This window comes from Zalophus californianus, chromosome 9, assembly GCF_009762305.2.
Source record: "Zalophus californianus isolate mZalCal1 chromosome 9, mZalCal1.pri.v2, whole genome shotgun sequence".
Lineage (NCBI taxonomy): Eukaryota > Metazoa > Chordata > Mammalia > Carnivora > Otariidae > Zalophus > Zalophus californianus.
The window spans coordinates 59,274,754-59,290,787 of record NC_045603.1 but is presented as its reverse complement, the minus strand read 5'-3'; the positions used below and the strand labels follow the sequence as shown (position 1 = coordinate 59,290,787).

Here is a 16,034-nt window from a genome sequence, read left to right as displayed (position 1 = left end):
ACACTTGTGCATATGTTATCTCATTTAAATCTCACAAGAAACTTTGAAACATTATTATTCTAAGTCTCCACCTTTTGGCGAGGAGTCTGAGATAGAAGGAGTTTTGGTTTTTTTCTGACAAGTGCTTACATGGATAGTTAGCACAAGTGTAGGCTCAACTCTTTGAGCCTTTTGACTCACCAGACCACTTTTTCAGCACAAGTTTTGGGTTTATCTCTGTGGAATATAGGTGGGGAAAGGTAATCTCTGGAATTTACAGTCTTATATTCCTGTGAATTTATTCTTTTCAGCTAGAATGTCGTATGTTTGAAGGCGAGGAACATATTTTAAACTCCTTGGCCCCCTTCTAAGCCATTTAGACAATCAGACATCAGCAAATGCGCTGTCAACAATTAGTGATGTAAACTGATTCAAGAGTAGTTAATGACATAAAGACATTAACTGAGCTTACTGGTTCTCCTGTAGATACCAGGTGAGGCATTCCAAATCCTAGGACAGTTGTGACACACCAAAATGTGCAAACAATCCTATTACCACCATCCCTTGCCTTCCTGAACTTTGAGGACCCTTCACGGACTGTGAAGTCAATGAATTGTGAACCAGGTCAGGACAATAAGGACAGTATGTTTTGCAAACCCACAAAAACACAGAATAAATCCTTCCTGGCATTACCTTCTGGGGCAGAGTTGAAATAAACAGCCCTAGATCATTCAGTGCTATTTATTTCCTACCAAATAAGCAAGGATGGGTTTATTTATGCGTTAATGGATGAGTTCAGATTAAAGGCTATATAAAGTCTGGAACATTCCTGGAGGGGAAAAAAGGAGCAGGCAGGAGTTATAAATTCTCAGAATTATCACACAAATGATCAGGCTTAAATAGGGCACAGAAACTTTCCCTCTGTGTCTGGGTATCCTGCGCCTAAAATGGTACTGATGGGGTGTGGGTAAATAGTAAAACTCCTATTTTAGTGTTTCTGAGGAGGGAGATACTGCATTTTGCCTTCAAGTACCTGCTCCTGTTCTTCACTGCTTTGAATAACTGGGTAAACCCTTAGCCCATCATCCTGTGTTCTGTAGTAGAAATAAACACAGTGATGAATTCCTGTGATCATAAGAACAATGAGGTTTCTAACTCCTCTTTTGTTACACAGTGTAAGACTCCAGTCTGAAGGAGAAGCGAAAGAATAGGAATCTGCAACTCAGCCAAGACAGTCTCTGGAGCTGCGCATTTCCATCATTCTGGGCTTTCGACCACATCCAGACTGGATTTCCAGACCCCCACCCGAATTTTGTCTCAGCCCAGAGTAAACTTCATTTACAGCCCAGGCCCAGTTACAGGTAACACTCACCCCAAACCTTTATAATCTGCCCCCCACGACCCCCCACCATTTCAACCTCACTTCTAATCGTTAGGCCCAAATCAAACCCGTTTCCCCGCCTCTGAGTTCCCAAGAGTCAGTGCCTGCAAGCGTATCCACACATCTGCCACAGTCATTGCCAGGGCCTTCCAGCACTTACCCGCAATCCTGCAGCCAGTCTTCAATCTTGTTGACTGGATTCCCTGGAAATGTCAGAGGTCAGAGCACCGTGAGAGCTGAAGGAGGTCAGACTTCCTCTCTGCAACCCACCTCCTTCCGCAAGTGTATCCTTGTGTGAGCCACTTCCTAAGACTTTCCCCCCCATAAAACTTTTCTTTGAGATAGGAGAGGAATACACCCGTGTATTCCTATAAAAATAAAAATATAAAATATAAAATATAAAAATAGTGGCTGCTGCTTCTCTCTCTGCCTCCCGCCCCCTTCCTCCCAGAACCTGGAAAATGCCCAGGATCACAGGCCCACTGTTCCCTTCTCCCCAAGGTTTGGGAACAGGGGTGGATCTTTCTCCTTAAAATAAAATAAAAAATAACTAAAAAGAAGAAAAAACCAACAAAAAATCACAATCTTGGGTTCATGCTTTTGTTTTTTGCTACATAAGCAAAGATGGGTTTATTTATATGAGGGTTTTTTTGTTTTTGCTTTGTTTTTGTTTTCTTTAACTTTTACGTTTGCAGTCTCATTCGAACCTCAAAGAAACTCTGAGAGGCATGGAGGAAAAGTACTACTACGACTTCAGGTACCACCACTTCCATTAGACAAATATGGACTTACCAAAGGTCACACCACTTGCTAGCAGCAGAGTTGCAGCCAGAGTCCAGGTATCCAAACTGAGCATCACTTCGTTGCCCAGACAAAATAAAAACACCCCAAAGCGTTCAAGAGAACCCTGACCTCAGGCCCTTATAGACAGCTTCTTGGGATGATGCAAAAATGTGCTTTATTATTCCTAATCTTATGCCTATCTCTCTCTCTCCCATAATTTATATTTTTTATTACTTTACTCTTCTTCCTTTAAATGCATTGAATCCATCAAAATGAGCCTCCCCGAAGGCCCAGCCTCAACAAGGGACCGGCTGCAGACACTCTGCAGACCTGTGGCTGCTGGTACCTTTCCCCCGGCATGAGGCCACGTGCAAGGCTGTCTGCTGTCTAACTGCTTCTTACCTTCCTGGAAAACATCATCCAGGCTGGCAGGCTCAGGATCTGAGACATCTTGCAGGGCAGCTGCGGCCTCCTCCTCCAGGACCTGGGTCTGCCAGTGGCGGCTCTGCCGGAGCCAGGCCCGCCGCTTCTCCCAGGATGTGGGGCTCAGCACAGAGCCCTCCATGGCCCTGGTTCAGACTTCAGGGTCTCCTGCCACAGGAATGCTGCTCTGAGAGCTGAAATACAGCGATAACTCCCTCATCCTCTGTTCAGAAACCACCCCAGGGCTGCCCCAACATCTTCCCAGCTCTGAATGAAGGAGCATGACCCCTCTGCCCATTCAGGAAGTGGGGGGGGAGTTTTCCAGCCCTTCCTCTGTCTCCCCCCACCACTGCACCCCTCCCCCCCCAATGCTCTGACATATACCAGGGCAAGTGTTTCAAATCAGTGAATCTTGGAACTTCAAACATCTTATGACTTAAGGGACATTGAGAAAGTTCTTCTAACTTAAAGAATTGCTACTTCTCACAATGACTGGCATATTGCCTTAGAAAACAGCTTTCTTTAATCCTTAAGAATGTTGTCTCTCAGACTCTCCCACTAAAATTAGAATATCTTTAAATCAGCAATTGATAAAATTCACTGTATTTGGTCTTCATAAAGATATATGAAGAATTCCCAGATCTCAAATGTTAGACAACTTCTCCAAGGTGCCACAGCCAGGATGTAACTCCAACTACTGTCATTCTGAGTCTGTTGTTTGTTTTGTTTTGTTTCTTGTTTTATATATTAGGGGTCCACGTAAGATTTCTCTTGGGAAAAAAAAAATCCCATAATACAAACAACAGGGAGATGTTGCCTTACTCAATGAGCAGTCACGACCCTCAGGGTCATTCCTTTCTACTTTGTCAATGTGGGTTTCTCCACAGCTAGGAGTTAGCTCCTCAGTTCATTGATGCCATGTATATTTCATTTAACACTGTCTGCTCAACACCTCTGTGTTCTTCCAAAAGATACATTCTGATGGCACTAGCCACTTACTCAAAGAGGAAGAAAGAGGGGAAGAATCTCTCAGTTGTCCGAATAGGACTTAAAAAGCCTTGAGGCTAATGTACATTCATCGGCTGATGCTCCATCCTCCTGCCTCTCCCTCACCTGCCACACTCAGCCTGCTACAGTGGACATGGAGGAGCCCGACCAGTGCTCTTCACTGGCTCATCCCTCTGCTCCCTGGAGCTGTGGTCAACAGCTCCATCCTCATAGCGGTGCTCTTAATTGTTGCAGTAAGGGAAAGCAAGAGGAAAAAAAATAAGAAGAGTGCCAGTGTCCAGAAACTTCTATTCTTTAAAAGACTTCAACATAAAATCATTAGGGAGGCATGGAACCATGGAGGCCCTAAAATAGCTGTTTTTGAAAGGACCATCCTGAACCTAAAGCGCCTTCCTGGGGCAATAAAATTGTTTTGGATGCCTCTGCTTGCTACAGACAAAACATATCCGGAGAAGAATGATATCTAGTTACTGTTGTCAGATCTAAATTCTTTCACTTTGGGCCCAGCCCACCGCCCAGTCTTCTCCAAGGAGAGAGGTTGTTAACCCTAAGCACCTGGCTCTTTGTCCACTGCCTGGGCCTTTTAAGAGCAATTAAATGAATAAATTCAGCTTGTGATGCAGGGAAACCCCAAAGGGGGGACGCAGAGAAAACTTGCCCTTCAGTCAGAGCTCTTGCGAGGTGATAAAAGAGGATGAAACTGCCACTAGAAAGAACTTAGGAAATCTAAAAAGCCTTGGTCAGGGTATATTTACCTAGTTCTACACCTTCAAAATATTGAGTAGGTTGGTATCAGTTGGTTTAGAGAAGAAAATGTCAAAGGCTGACTTGCCTACTGTCTTTAATTCCCAGAGTAAATGGACCTCATTTAGATCATAAGAACTCTTCAGCTCACAAAGAAGGACTTTTTTGGTAATGAAGGGAATTTAAAACGAAGGCAGGAGGGCAGGAAGAAAGGAGGGAAGGAAGAAGGGAAAGGGGAAGAAGAAAGGGGGGAATGAAGGAAGAAAGGAAGGAGGGCAGGAAGGAAGGAAAGAAAGAAAGGAGGAAAGAAGGAAGATGTGACTTCTGCACTTTACTCTGCCACTTGCTAGCAGTATAACCTTGGAAAATTCGATTACTTTCTCTGGTCTCAGTTTCTCAACTGGGACATTATGCCCTAAAATTTGGTACTTCTGGTATTTTAACTCCCGGATATGCCGTTTTATAGCTGAACCCCCATAATGCCTAGTGCTGTTCCAGAATCTTGCTAATTGAGATGGTAGATAGAGACCTCTACTTGGGTTTTGACATCCTCTGTGATACGAATCTATTCTACATTCGTCCTACATCTTTGAAAATACATTGCACACATATAGGCTAATTTCCCCTTTGCCCCCTGAAAATGCTTATCCCCTTTTAAACCTTATGCTTTTCTCATGTTCTTTTCCCTCTCCATCTTCCTGTCCCTCGGCCTTTGACACACTGCACTTTTCAAAGCCCAGCTCTTAGCAAACCTTCTTCATGAAGTCAAAGAAAAGATGCAAGGCACATCTAAGCTAATCTCAACTCTGGCAGACTGGACATGGGCCCAGGGAATTGAACAAGTTCATTTTTCCCTGATCTCTGCCACAGAGACCTGTTCATGGTGTTATATGGGAACAAGAGGAGCACAGTGGTGTTATGGGGGAGGGAGGAATAGAACTGTCTGGTTAGAGATTGCAGGAGGAAGCTATGTTGCTGAGAGATAAGAAACTGGGTATTTGTGGGAATCTGGAGGAAGCGGCAAATGATATCAGGCAAGCCCATCAGCGGTGACAGCATTAGAAAGAATTGCAGGATGGGTGCATGCAGGTTGGGTGCATGCAGATGGCACCTTTGAAGGTCTTGGGGCTCCTTGTAATAGAGAGGGGGGCCTGGACATAGTTCCTTCAGATGAGTCATACAAACATGTAAACCTATATGTACAACAGAGTTGGAAGCAGCAAAAAGAGTAGTGACTAGGAATCAGAGTAGATGTGAGCATTCATTTTTTTTTAAGATTTTTAAAAAAATTTATTTGTTTGAGAGAGAGAGAGAGCACAAGAGGGGGAAGTGTCACAGGAAAAAGCAGATTCCCTGCCAAGCAGGGAGCCCAACACTGGGCTTGATCCTGGGACTCCGGATCATGACCTGAGCTGAAGGCAAACACCCAACTGACTGAGCCACCCAGGTGCCCCAGATGTGGGCATTCTTTTAACCTTTTGGTCCAATTCATTGACCTCTGGCAAGTTAGTTAGGTTTCCTCCTTGGGCAGCAGTTTCATCCTCTTGAAAATGAATTGGCAGGAGACAATGTTGTACAAATTTGCCTTCAGTACCAATGCATCTGAATTTATTCTAGTTGAGTTTGAAATATCTGTATGAATAATACCTGGGAAAGAAAATGCTTTTGCATGGTTTTCCCCAGAAGCATTAGGAAATGGTCCCGTGGCCTCCGGTGTTACTTCCCATTTGGCAGAGTCCCTTCCACAACGACACTGATTTATGAGGTGCCTGCACTTCCAACTTCCATGGACTAGGAAAGTGGTGAGTCTTGAATGGGGGAGGCCCAGAAGGAGCCCAGAGGAGTGTGATTCTGTTAGGCATTGCTCACTGAGCTCCAGCACTGTTTGAACATTTTCGCTACTTTTCCTTTAGTTTATGCAGTTTCATCCACCTCCCCCTCTATCCAGACAAATTCTTTCTACACTTTGAAGGCCTATCCAAGTCATCTCTTCTCTTCCCCACCTCTAACAACTAGCACATACACTCACACCACATGCGGCAAGAGGGAAGCAGTCACCAGTCTGGTCACCATGCCCCCTTCCTTGTAACCCCTCCCCCTAGCCCCATCTCAGGACCCAGCAGGGTACCTGCAGCAGGAGGGCCTCAGCAGATGCTGTACCTGCAGGGGAGCGAGAATCATACAGGTGCTGAAAAACTATCCTCATTTAGTACATGTCGTGGACAGGGGCTCCCGACTCTCCACAGGGTCTCAAATCCGAATGTATATGTATTCTTATACCTTGTAGTGAAGAGAAAAGAGGCTTGGGGCATAGTCATGCTGATCTTTTGTTGACGAAACATAGAGGTCACACTGAATTGTATAAAGCTTAAACTATCAAATTCTTTAAATTTAAAAAATATTTTTTCAGAGTTTTCCATTCGAAGTTTCCACTCCTTGGTCAGAAGTTCCTTCTGGAATCTGAGAACTATCTTTTGTGATGCTGGTTTATTGTATTTAACCTATTGTATTTGATATTATATTTAATCTAACTCCTGTGAGGAAGGAAGTCCTAGGCTGCTGGTATTTTTTCTCCGATGTTCCTATTAACTGCCCACCCCCAACCCAAAAAACTCCATACTGATTCTATTGCTATTTGCCTGAATCACTCTTTAAAAGCCTTATTTTCCCTTCTGCTCTCATTTCCAGTCCTTTGTCCTTTCCTCTTTCCTACATATCTCTAGAGGTTCACTCCCTAAATATTTCTCCACAATCTGGCCAATGTTCTGGAATCTGACTACAACAAATAGAGCAGGAGGGAATTCTCTTTGTTTTGAGGATGTTATAGTTCAAAGCAGAAATTTCAGCTGACAGGATCGAAGTTAGTCAAAAGAAGATTCAGGAGTTACGAGCTTGGAAAGGAGTATCTTCTAACACAAATCATCAGCAGAAGCGGCAAGTGTAGTAGCAGGAGGAAACCTTTATGGGTCTGTCATTATTACTGCATTGAGTACACCATATACCTCCAGTCTGTGTTCTAAGGGATGTAGTCAGAGATTCCCCATATATTAACACTGGCCAGTCAAAGTGATAGGTGCTAAAACAACTGGGATGTACAGAGTACTGTATATTTATCCATAAAACCTTCCTGTAAACTATTTCACTTAATCCTGACAATCACCTTTGAGCTAACTATTGTTATGTGAAGCTCAGGGACATATGTGACTTATCCAGGGTCATATAATTAGGATCTTGTAATGTTGAGAATTAAACTCAAGTTGGTCTGACTCTAGTTGTATGGTCTTTCCATTAATTATAGAACAAGAAAATAACCTAATATCTCCACCCAAGTATCAGTGGCACATATAATTTGAGATAAAAGAAAGGAGAAATTATTTCAGTAAATTCTCCATTTCACATGCTACATGAACTCTCCACTTTATAGCCTTGTATAGAAGAGGCAGCATAAACCAAAATTAATTTACTCTTGGCTTTATGATAATCTTAGTGAAGGAAGTGTTGCTTTGTTTGGTTATTAGCATAGTTTTCCTTCCTAACTCCCAACTAGATTATGTGGAGCAATTTTGCCTTTGTCAGGCTCACAGAGCGGTTCAGCAGCAAGGGTCCAACTAGGTTCTAGTTGAGAGGAAAAAGTCTGCCTGGGATTCCACATTGCTTCCAGATTTTTGTGCCATTCAGAACATTTAAGGATGGTTATAGAGCAGCACAGACCAATCAGAGTTGATACCAGTCACAGCCCTGTAGCTGGGTCGTACAGGTATATGTCTGGGGAACCTTGTGGGAAGAGCTGGGATTGTCGGGTTGGTCATGGGCACTCAGTGGGCTTGGGGCAATTGATACTTATCATAAATTGGTATGGAAATATTTTAACAATCATTATGGGTCTACCAATTTGTACCTGCCAAATATCAGCTCTGCTTACAGGTGTCTCATGGGGATATTTTTAAGGGGTCCAGTAAGGATGGCCAACTCTTGAGAAGGAAAACTGCAGAAAGAGCAAGGGCCTTGGGATCAGAGTTAGCCTTGTTTGGAATCACAGTTCTATCTACTTAATGCATATGTGCCTTGGTACAATCACCTTTCCCCTCTAAACCTAAGTTTCTTCATATGTAAAACAGGTAATAACACAACTTGCTGGCCTACCGGGGGCCAGTATTAGATAATGGATATTAAATCCCTGAAATATAAAGGAAGTGCTTAATAAATGATAGCAATTATTATTTTTAATTTTTTCTCAGTCTAAACCATTCACTAAAGTCAGAACACTTTCAGGAATAAGAAGGAAGAAGGAGTGAGCAGCAGGATACAGTAGTGGATGTAAAATCCAGATGGGGAAAGAGGGACGCTAGTGTTGAGCAGAGATAAAACATAAACTGTAAGTAGTTCTTTCCTTCTTACTTTATGCCAAGAGGGATCCGAGAGATCATCTAATCCTGGTCAGTCATTTTGAAAAAGAGAAAGGAGGAGGGGTGGAAAGAAAGTGGGAAGAGAGAGAAAGGGAGAGGAAGAGAGAGGGGGAGGTTTTTCTGAAATCACATAGACTATTAAGGATGTAAATGGGACTGAAACTCACAAGATCTGAGCCCCAGGTCTATGCTTTTTCCTTTACATCACATTGCCTTCCTCATGCCACTCTGGTTTCCACTCTGGGCCTCCTCCCAGGAACATGTATCAGACAGATTTCTCTTCTCTTCTGTCCGTATTGTGCCTACACCCAAGCAGGGCATGTAAACTGGGACTGAGAGTGAAAACAAGCGTGGGAGGAGAGAAGAAGGAAACAGAGTTTCCATGATGGGGCCCACAAGACCTTCTGCATCTTATCCGCATTTACAGCCAAGATAGGCATGTATCACCGCCATTGCAAAGGGCTGTGGGAAATCCCAGGACAGCCATTTCTCTGTAGATAGGACAACCTCCACCTCAAGCCAAGTTGACTGCACCCCGTCCAGCACACATCCCCAACCTGTGATATGCTCTCACATTCCTTGACAGATAGGAAATACATTCCTAATTTCTAGTTCTCTTCTATATCATTGCAGTTGAGAAGACCTTCAGAATAAAAATTCCCCTGAGTATAGCCTTTGAGCATTCTGAGCCTCCTATGGTCTAAAGCAGGAGGTCAATCTATTTCAGGGAAAAAGGGGGATGTTAATTGATAAATGATATGAAGAAAAATTCCAATGAATGAATGTAACTATTTTACCCTCCTCTCTTACCCCCCTTCTCCCATAAATAATTTCAGCTGAATAAATACTGAAAGAAGACCATCTAAAACCTCTTTCTCTCTCCATCCTTTTCTTCTCTATGCCCACTTTCACAGTTGAATGAGTTTTATGGAAGGCTCATAAAGTTCCATGGGAAATATTAAAGTTATACATTTGGAAAAGGGTAATCCTGTGCTCTCAGTATTGGGAGACACTAAATTGTTTCACCTGGATGGGCTACAAAGACAGCAGGATGAAGAAACATCCATTTACCTGCCCTGGTTTGCAGATGGCTTGGTCTGGAGACGGGAGTGAGGGTGAGTGGATTTCTTCATTCTGTGAATCCATGTCTTCAATTCTTCAGTCCTGTTTGCATGGGAATGCAACTCTTTCCCTCATGTGCTCATTTTAATTCTCCCCTCTTTTTCTTTCACAATGGTCTACACCCTTTCTTATCAGAATCTGGGTTTAGGCCTTTCTGCATTGGGCTTGGGTGTGGGCAGGGTACAAAGTACCGTGGGTACTGGAATACCCACTTTGGTTTTGTCTTTTAGGTGGAAAGCAGAAGAGTTGTGAGTTATCAAGTGGCCATAAGTGTCTGATCTTTTTCACTTACTGGAGCCCAGGGTGGACCCATGAGTCATGATCTAAGCTGGGACCAAACTTCCTCTCCAAAACTCCATTAGAATACAAGTCATTCTCTATTAGAAACCCTGAACTAAAAATGAGTGTGTTGATTCCCAGGGCCACTATGTGATGCTTAATCCCAGGGCTCCGTCCCCCTTTCAGGGACCAGGGGAAGTTATGAGAAACAGTATTAGTAGGGCTGTAAAGAGTTTCTAAACTCCCCAGGATTCCCGTGAATAAGAACTATTTTGTTAGATCTCCTTCAGTCCCTCTTGTTATATCTTCTGCTTGTTATCTCTGATAATATTCTAGTAGAGATAGATAATAAACCCGGCCTATACTCCTCCTAGTAATGCTTCCTGTTACAGGAGAATCTCGCCTGGTTTTTAGCTCCAATCACTCAAGCCCAACAACTGTTAATCTGCAGCTTGGACACACAAGCTGAAAGCCTCCAGTCTCCAACCTGCTAACCTCAGCACCTGCCACATACTGTCTAAAAAGTCCCCTTTCCCAGATAGGCAGCCATTTGTGATAGAGTCACTAGTACTTATAAATCTTCATGACCTTATCAAACCATTTCTGGGGGGCTCTTTTACCTTGTCGCTGTTCTGTGTTGGACACCCGCCTCTTCTCCACCCACTGGAAAGCTCAGTAGCACAGCAGGGGGCTGGGAAAACCCCAGTGTGGAGGATCTTTCCACTCCTCTACCTTCCCCAAAAGTCATGTAGGTGGTGACATGCTCAGCCTGGCTGCCACTAAGACAAGGGATATTGGAGGGGCACGGACCCTCCCCCACCTGAGATGATGTAAGTCATTAAGTGGTCACCATATCCCTATAGCCATCTCTGAGATGTACAGCCTGAGAAGCAATCCCCACAGGTGGTTATCCCTCGTGAGCCTTCCAGGTAAATTGGCCTGGCACTGTCCAGTTGTGTGACTTCTTCCTTGTATCTACACCCAACATATCTTGCTGTAGCTTATCTCCTGGCCAGCTTTCTTCTGCAGCTTTGGAGGAGAGTAGTTACACTCACACAAAACAGCACTGATTTAGGCAAGGTGTTCCCACTAGTTCACAGTTACGAGCACTAGAATGGGATCTGCAGTGAAGTGAGAAACTTCTCCTTGAGAACCTTTCAAAGTTACAGCACAAGGGAGCATAGCAAGACACAGAGAGGAAGTTCCCACATGAAAAAGGTGTAACGTTCCTAAATAGTAATTCAGACCATCAAAAGAACCCATGTTTTGTGATCCTATATAGAGTACCTCTCCTGTAATAGGAAGAAGAAGAAGAAAAAAAAAGTAAAGGGTCCTTTTTGTTCCGAGAGGCACAGTCAGGGATTGAAGTGAGGCATGTGGGAGATTTTCTCCTGATTTTTCCCTTTTCTTGGCAACCTGATTTCTCTCCTGCCTGTTTTCTCCTATCTCCCGGCACCAACCCAAATCAGTATGTTCTTAAAATTAAGGTGAAAATTATACTCACCTGTCCGCAGGTAGAGAGCAGAGTTTGAGGCATAGTGGTTGGCAAAGCAGGGCCAAGCCCTTCCCAGATATGGGGATCTGAGTGAGGACAGTGACAAAGTATCATATCGTATGTTGTACCTTTCTCTCTGTCCTCATTAAACTGCTGTTGCCAGCTCAGAAAGGGGAAGCGGAAATGAGAACACACACACACACACACACACACACACACACATATGCATAGTCCCCACCTCCTACCTCAGCCACATCCTTTGCTCTAGCTCAGGAGACTGAAGAACAAAAGATCAGCAGTCACTGAGCTCACCACTAAGGAGCCCTTCCTGTCAGAGGGCTGCCTTGGTCTTTGTAAAACAAGAGATCTTTTCCTATTAAGGGAAAGGTACAGCCCATTTAACAATGAGTGTGTAGGAGTCTTCCTACCATGTTACTGGAATCTCATGACTGATAAAGCTTTCTGTCCCTGGGAGGAGGGGTGTCTAAAAGTTAACTCACATTTGTCTCAGAGAAAATGCTCACAGCCCTATCACACACTTGAGACAGCTCTGAGCCAAAATGGATCAGTTTGCATAACTCTTTCACACTCTGGTAAATTCTCTAGAAGCTTGTTTTCAAATACTGCATGCCTTTGTGGACAACTTCTTTCGGGGTTGACTTATTAGTCCTTTGTTTTTATGTTCAAACCACTTTAAAGTCTTTCTTTCTCCTTTCTTTCTTTCTTTCTTTCTTTCTTTCTTTCTTTCTTTCTTTCTTTCTTTCTTTCTTTCTTTCCTTTCTTTTTCTTTCTTTCTTTCCTTCTTTCTTCTCTTTCTCTCTCTCCCTCTCTTTCCTTCTCTCTCTCTCTCTTTCTTTCTAAATAAATGATTGCTTTCCCAAGGAACTTTTAAAGCTGAATTTTTAAAACTCTGTCACAACCTGGAGATGTCTCCAATTTATTGGCTTTCTGTTCCAAGAAACTATCTTAAACTCTGAAATGTTTTCTTTAACCCTCAATCACTGTCACCCCTGGCTAGCTTTCAGCATTGATGACCAGCTGTCTCCTCACTTCTCCAGCACCTGCCAAGACTGCTCCCTCTCTCTCCATTTGATGTCCACCATTCCAGCTGTCTCCCATCCCTTTTTCCCTATCCTATTCTGTTTCCTTCCTTGTAGCATTTATTTACAAATATTTATCACAATATTCATGTACAAGGCACACCTCAAATGTACTGAATGCAACTGGTTTCCACATATCCATTCTTTTCTTTCTAATTTTATGGCTATAACTACAGTTGGGTCTCTTTTCACCACGTCCCCAAATACCATTTCCAATTGCCGATGGGACGACTTCACTGGTTATCCACAGTTTAGCTGTATTTTGGTGGAAAGAAGCCTAAATAGAATTCTTGCTCAGCAGATGAAGTGCTTTAAACATTATTTTCCTCTAGGACAATATGAGTAAAATAATAATTCTCTTTTACTTTCAAATATGTACAAACATACACAATGCATTTATTTACATGTAGGGATGAAAACGTCTAATGCATTTTCCAGTACATAATAGGTGCTTTTTTTGAGAATTCCTTCAAAGTCAACAAGTAGGAAAACCAAGCTTAGCATTCTCTTGGTTTCTTTATCACTATTCTTTTCTGTACAAATTAACTACAAAAACTAAACTAGTAGGGTCACCTTGGTGGCTCAGTCAGTTAAGCTCCTGACTTTTAGTTCAGGCTCAGGTCATGATCTCAGAGTCGTGAGATCAAGCCCTGCATTGGGCTCCCTGCTGAGCTTGCTTTAAGATTCTCTCTCTCCCTCTGCCCCTCCAGCTCGCTGGCTCTCTCTCTCTCTAAGAAAAAAACAAAAGTGAAAACAACAAAAACAACTAAACTTGTGGAACTCTTTAAAATTCTTTTTAGACCTAAGTTTCTGAAATGCAATATTTTCCTTAACAGTTGGGGTCTAGAGAGTAGCACCTCTATAGACAGTTTGTAAATATGGAAGAACACTTTAATTTTCAGAGTGACAGTCAAGCTGCTCCTGGTATTCAGGGCCTGAGGGCCAAAGATCCTAAATGTCTTTGAAGGTACAGGACTTTTCAGCATAGGAATGATCAGTTGTCCTGGCCAAAATGCTAACATTTTTAAAAAATTTTATTTCATTATGTTATGTTAATCACCATACATTACATCATTAGTTTTTGATGTAGTGTTCCATGATTCATTGTTTGTGTATAACACCCAGTGCTCCATGCAATACGTGCCCTCCTTAATACCCATCACCAGACTAAGCCATCCCCCGAACCCCCTCCCCTCTAGAACCCTCAGTTTGTTTCTCAGAGTTCATAGTCTCTCATGGTTCATCTCCCCCTCCGATTTCCCCCCCTTCATTTTTCCCTTCCTACTATCTTCTTCTTCTTCTTTTTTTTAACATATAATGTATTATTTGTTTCAGAGGTACAGGTCTGTGATTCATCAGTCTCTCACAATAGCACATACCCTCCCCAATGTCTATCACCCAGCCACCCCATCCCTCCCAACCCCCACCACTCCAGCAACCCTCAGTTTGTTTCCTGAGATTAAGAATTCCTCATATCAGTGAGATCATACAATACTTGTCTTTCTCTGATTGACTTATTTCGCTCAGCATAATACCCGATAGTTCCATCCACGTTGTTGCAAATGGCAAGATTTCATCTTTTTGATGGCTGCATAATATTCCATTGTATATACATACCACATCTTCATTATCCATTCATCTGTTGATGGACATCTTGGCTCTTTCCATAGTTTGGCTATTGTGGACATTACTGCTATAAACATTGGGGTGCATGTACACCTTCGGATCCCTACATTTTTATTTTTGGGGTAAATTCCCAGTAGTGCAATTGCTGGGTCGTAGGGTAGCTCTACTTTCAACTTTTTGAGGAACCTCCATACTGTTTTCCAGAGTGGTTGCACCAGCTTGCATTCCCACCAATAGTGTAGGAGGGTTCTCCTTTCTCCACATCCTCGCCAACATCTGTCGTTTCCTGACTTATTAATTTTAGCCATTCTGATGGGTATGAGGTGGTATCTCATTGAGGTTTTGATTTGGATTTCCCTGATGCCGAGCGATGTTGAGCACTTTTTCATGTGTCTGTTGGCCATTTGGATGTCTTCTTTGAAAAATGTCTGTTCATGTCTTCTGCCCATTTCTTGATTGGGTCATTTGTTCTTTGGGTGTTGAGTTTGACAAGTTCTTTATAGATTTTGGATACTAGCCCTTTATCTGATATGTCATTTGCAAATATCTTCTTCCATTCTGTCGGTTGTCTTTTGGTTTTGTGGACTGTTTCTTTTGCTGTGCAAAAGCTTTTTATCTGGATGAAGTCCCAAGAGTTCATTTTTGCCCTTGCTTCCCTTGCCTTTGGTGATGTCTCTAGGAAGAAGTTGCTGCGGCTGAGGTCAAAGAGGTTGCTGCCTGTGTTCTCCTCTAGGATTTTGATGGACTCCTGTCTCACATTTAGGTCTTTCAACCCTTTTGAGTCTATTTTAGTGTGTGGTGTAAGGAAATGGTCCAGTTTCATTCTTCTGCATGTGGCTGTCCAATTGTCCCAACCCCATTTGTTGGAGAGACTTTTTTCATTGGACGTTCTTTCTTTTGATCAACATTGGTAGGAGAGCAGGCTTTGGCATCAGACTCTGCCACTAGGTGGCTCTGTAGTCTGGTGCACAGGAATTAACATCTCCAGGCCTCAACTTCCTTGTCTGTACAATGGGGACAATGTTCTTAAAGGAGAGGTTGCAAAGCTATAGGAATAAAGGAATGTAGAGTATTTACTCACCACAAATGCTCAACAAATCATAGCTATTTTTATACAGCTTTTATGCTGTTTTCAATTTATCCAGCATGCTATGTATCTGTGTACATCAGAATCACTTCATTCTTTAAGTAAGCCCTTTCTCAAACACATTTCTAGAGATTTTTTGTTAATTAAGAAAAGAAAATTGCTATTTGTGTGGGATTTTAAAAAATGTTTTCTTCTTTACCAGCAGTGGCTGGAAGACCCAAATAAAGCCCACAGAGATTCCTAGGAGGAGAAGGAAGACATATTCTGGGTTGGTCTTCTTTCTCAATTGTTGAGTATTTCCCTTTCCCACAATCTCTCTCTCTCTCTCCCCTTCTCTTCCCCCCTCTCTCTCACTCTCTCTTGCAATCTCTCTCATCTATCTTCCTAATGTTTGAAGTCATTAAGTACCTCTACATCTCTGACACTGTAAAGTGCTCTGATCATCTATCACACATGCATCCTGAAAACCAGTTGTCCTTTTGGTGCTAGATGCAGTCCAGGATTTCAGGTTTGTTTTTTTGTTTGCTTGTTTTTTAAGATTTTATTTATTTGAGAGAGAGTGAGACAGAGCAAGTATGAATGGGATGAGGGGCAGAGGGAG

General features: G+C 42.7%; 1 protein-coding gene across 3 annotated transcripts in view; it reads right to left on the bottom strand.

Moving 5' to 3' along the window:
* The window catches only part of TESPA1 (thymocyte expressed, positive selection associated 1), a 30,133-nt gene extending 18,353 nt beyond the window's left edge, over positions 1-11,780 (bottom strand). For 2 of the 3 annotated variants that reach the window (XM_027594505.2, XM_027594503.2), the window contains exons 1-3: positions 11,630-11,780; positions 2,546-2,760; positions 1,521-1,563 (exon numbers count right to left, since the gene is read on the bottom strand). In XM_027594505.2, coding sequence (XP_027450306.1) covers positions 1,521-1,563; positions 2,546-2,708 — 206 coding nt within the window. In that variant the 5' untranslated portion in view covers positions 2,709-2,760; positions 11,630-11,780. Of the gene's footprint in view, positions 1-1,520; positions 1,564-2,545; positions 2,761-9,795; positions 9,889-11,629 lie in introns of all 3 variants that reach the window. The other variant, XM_027594504.2, reaches the window with a different exon arrangement.
* Positions 11,781-16,034: the final 4,254 nt, after the last annotated feature.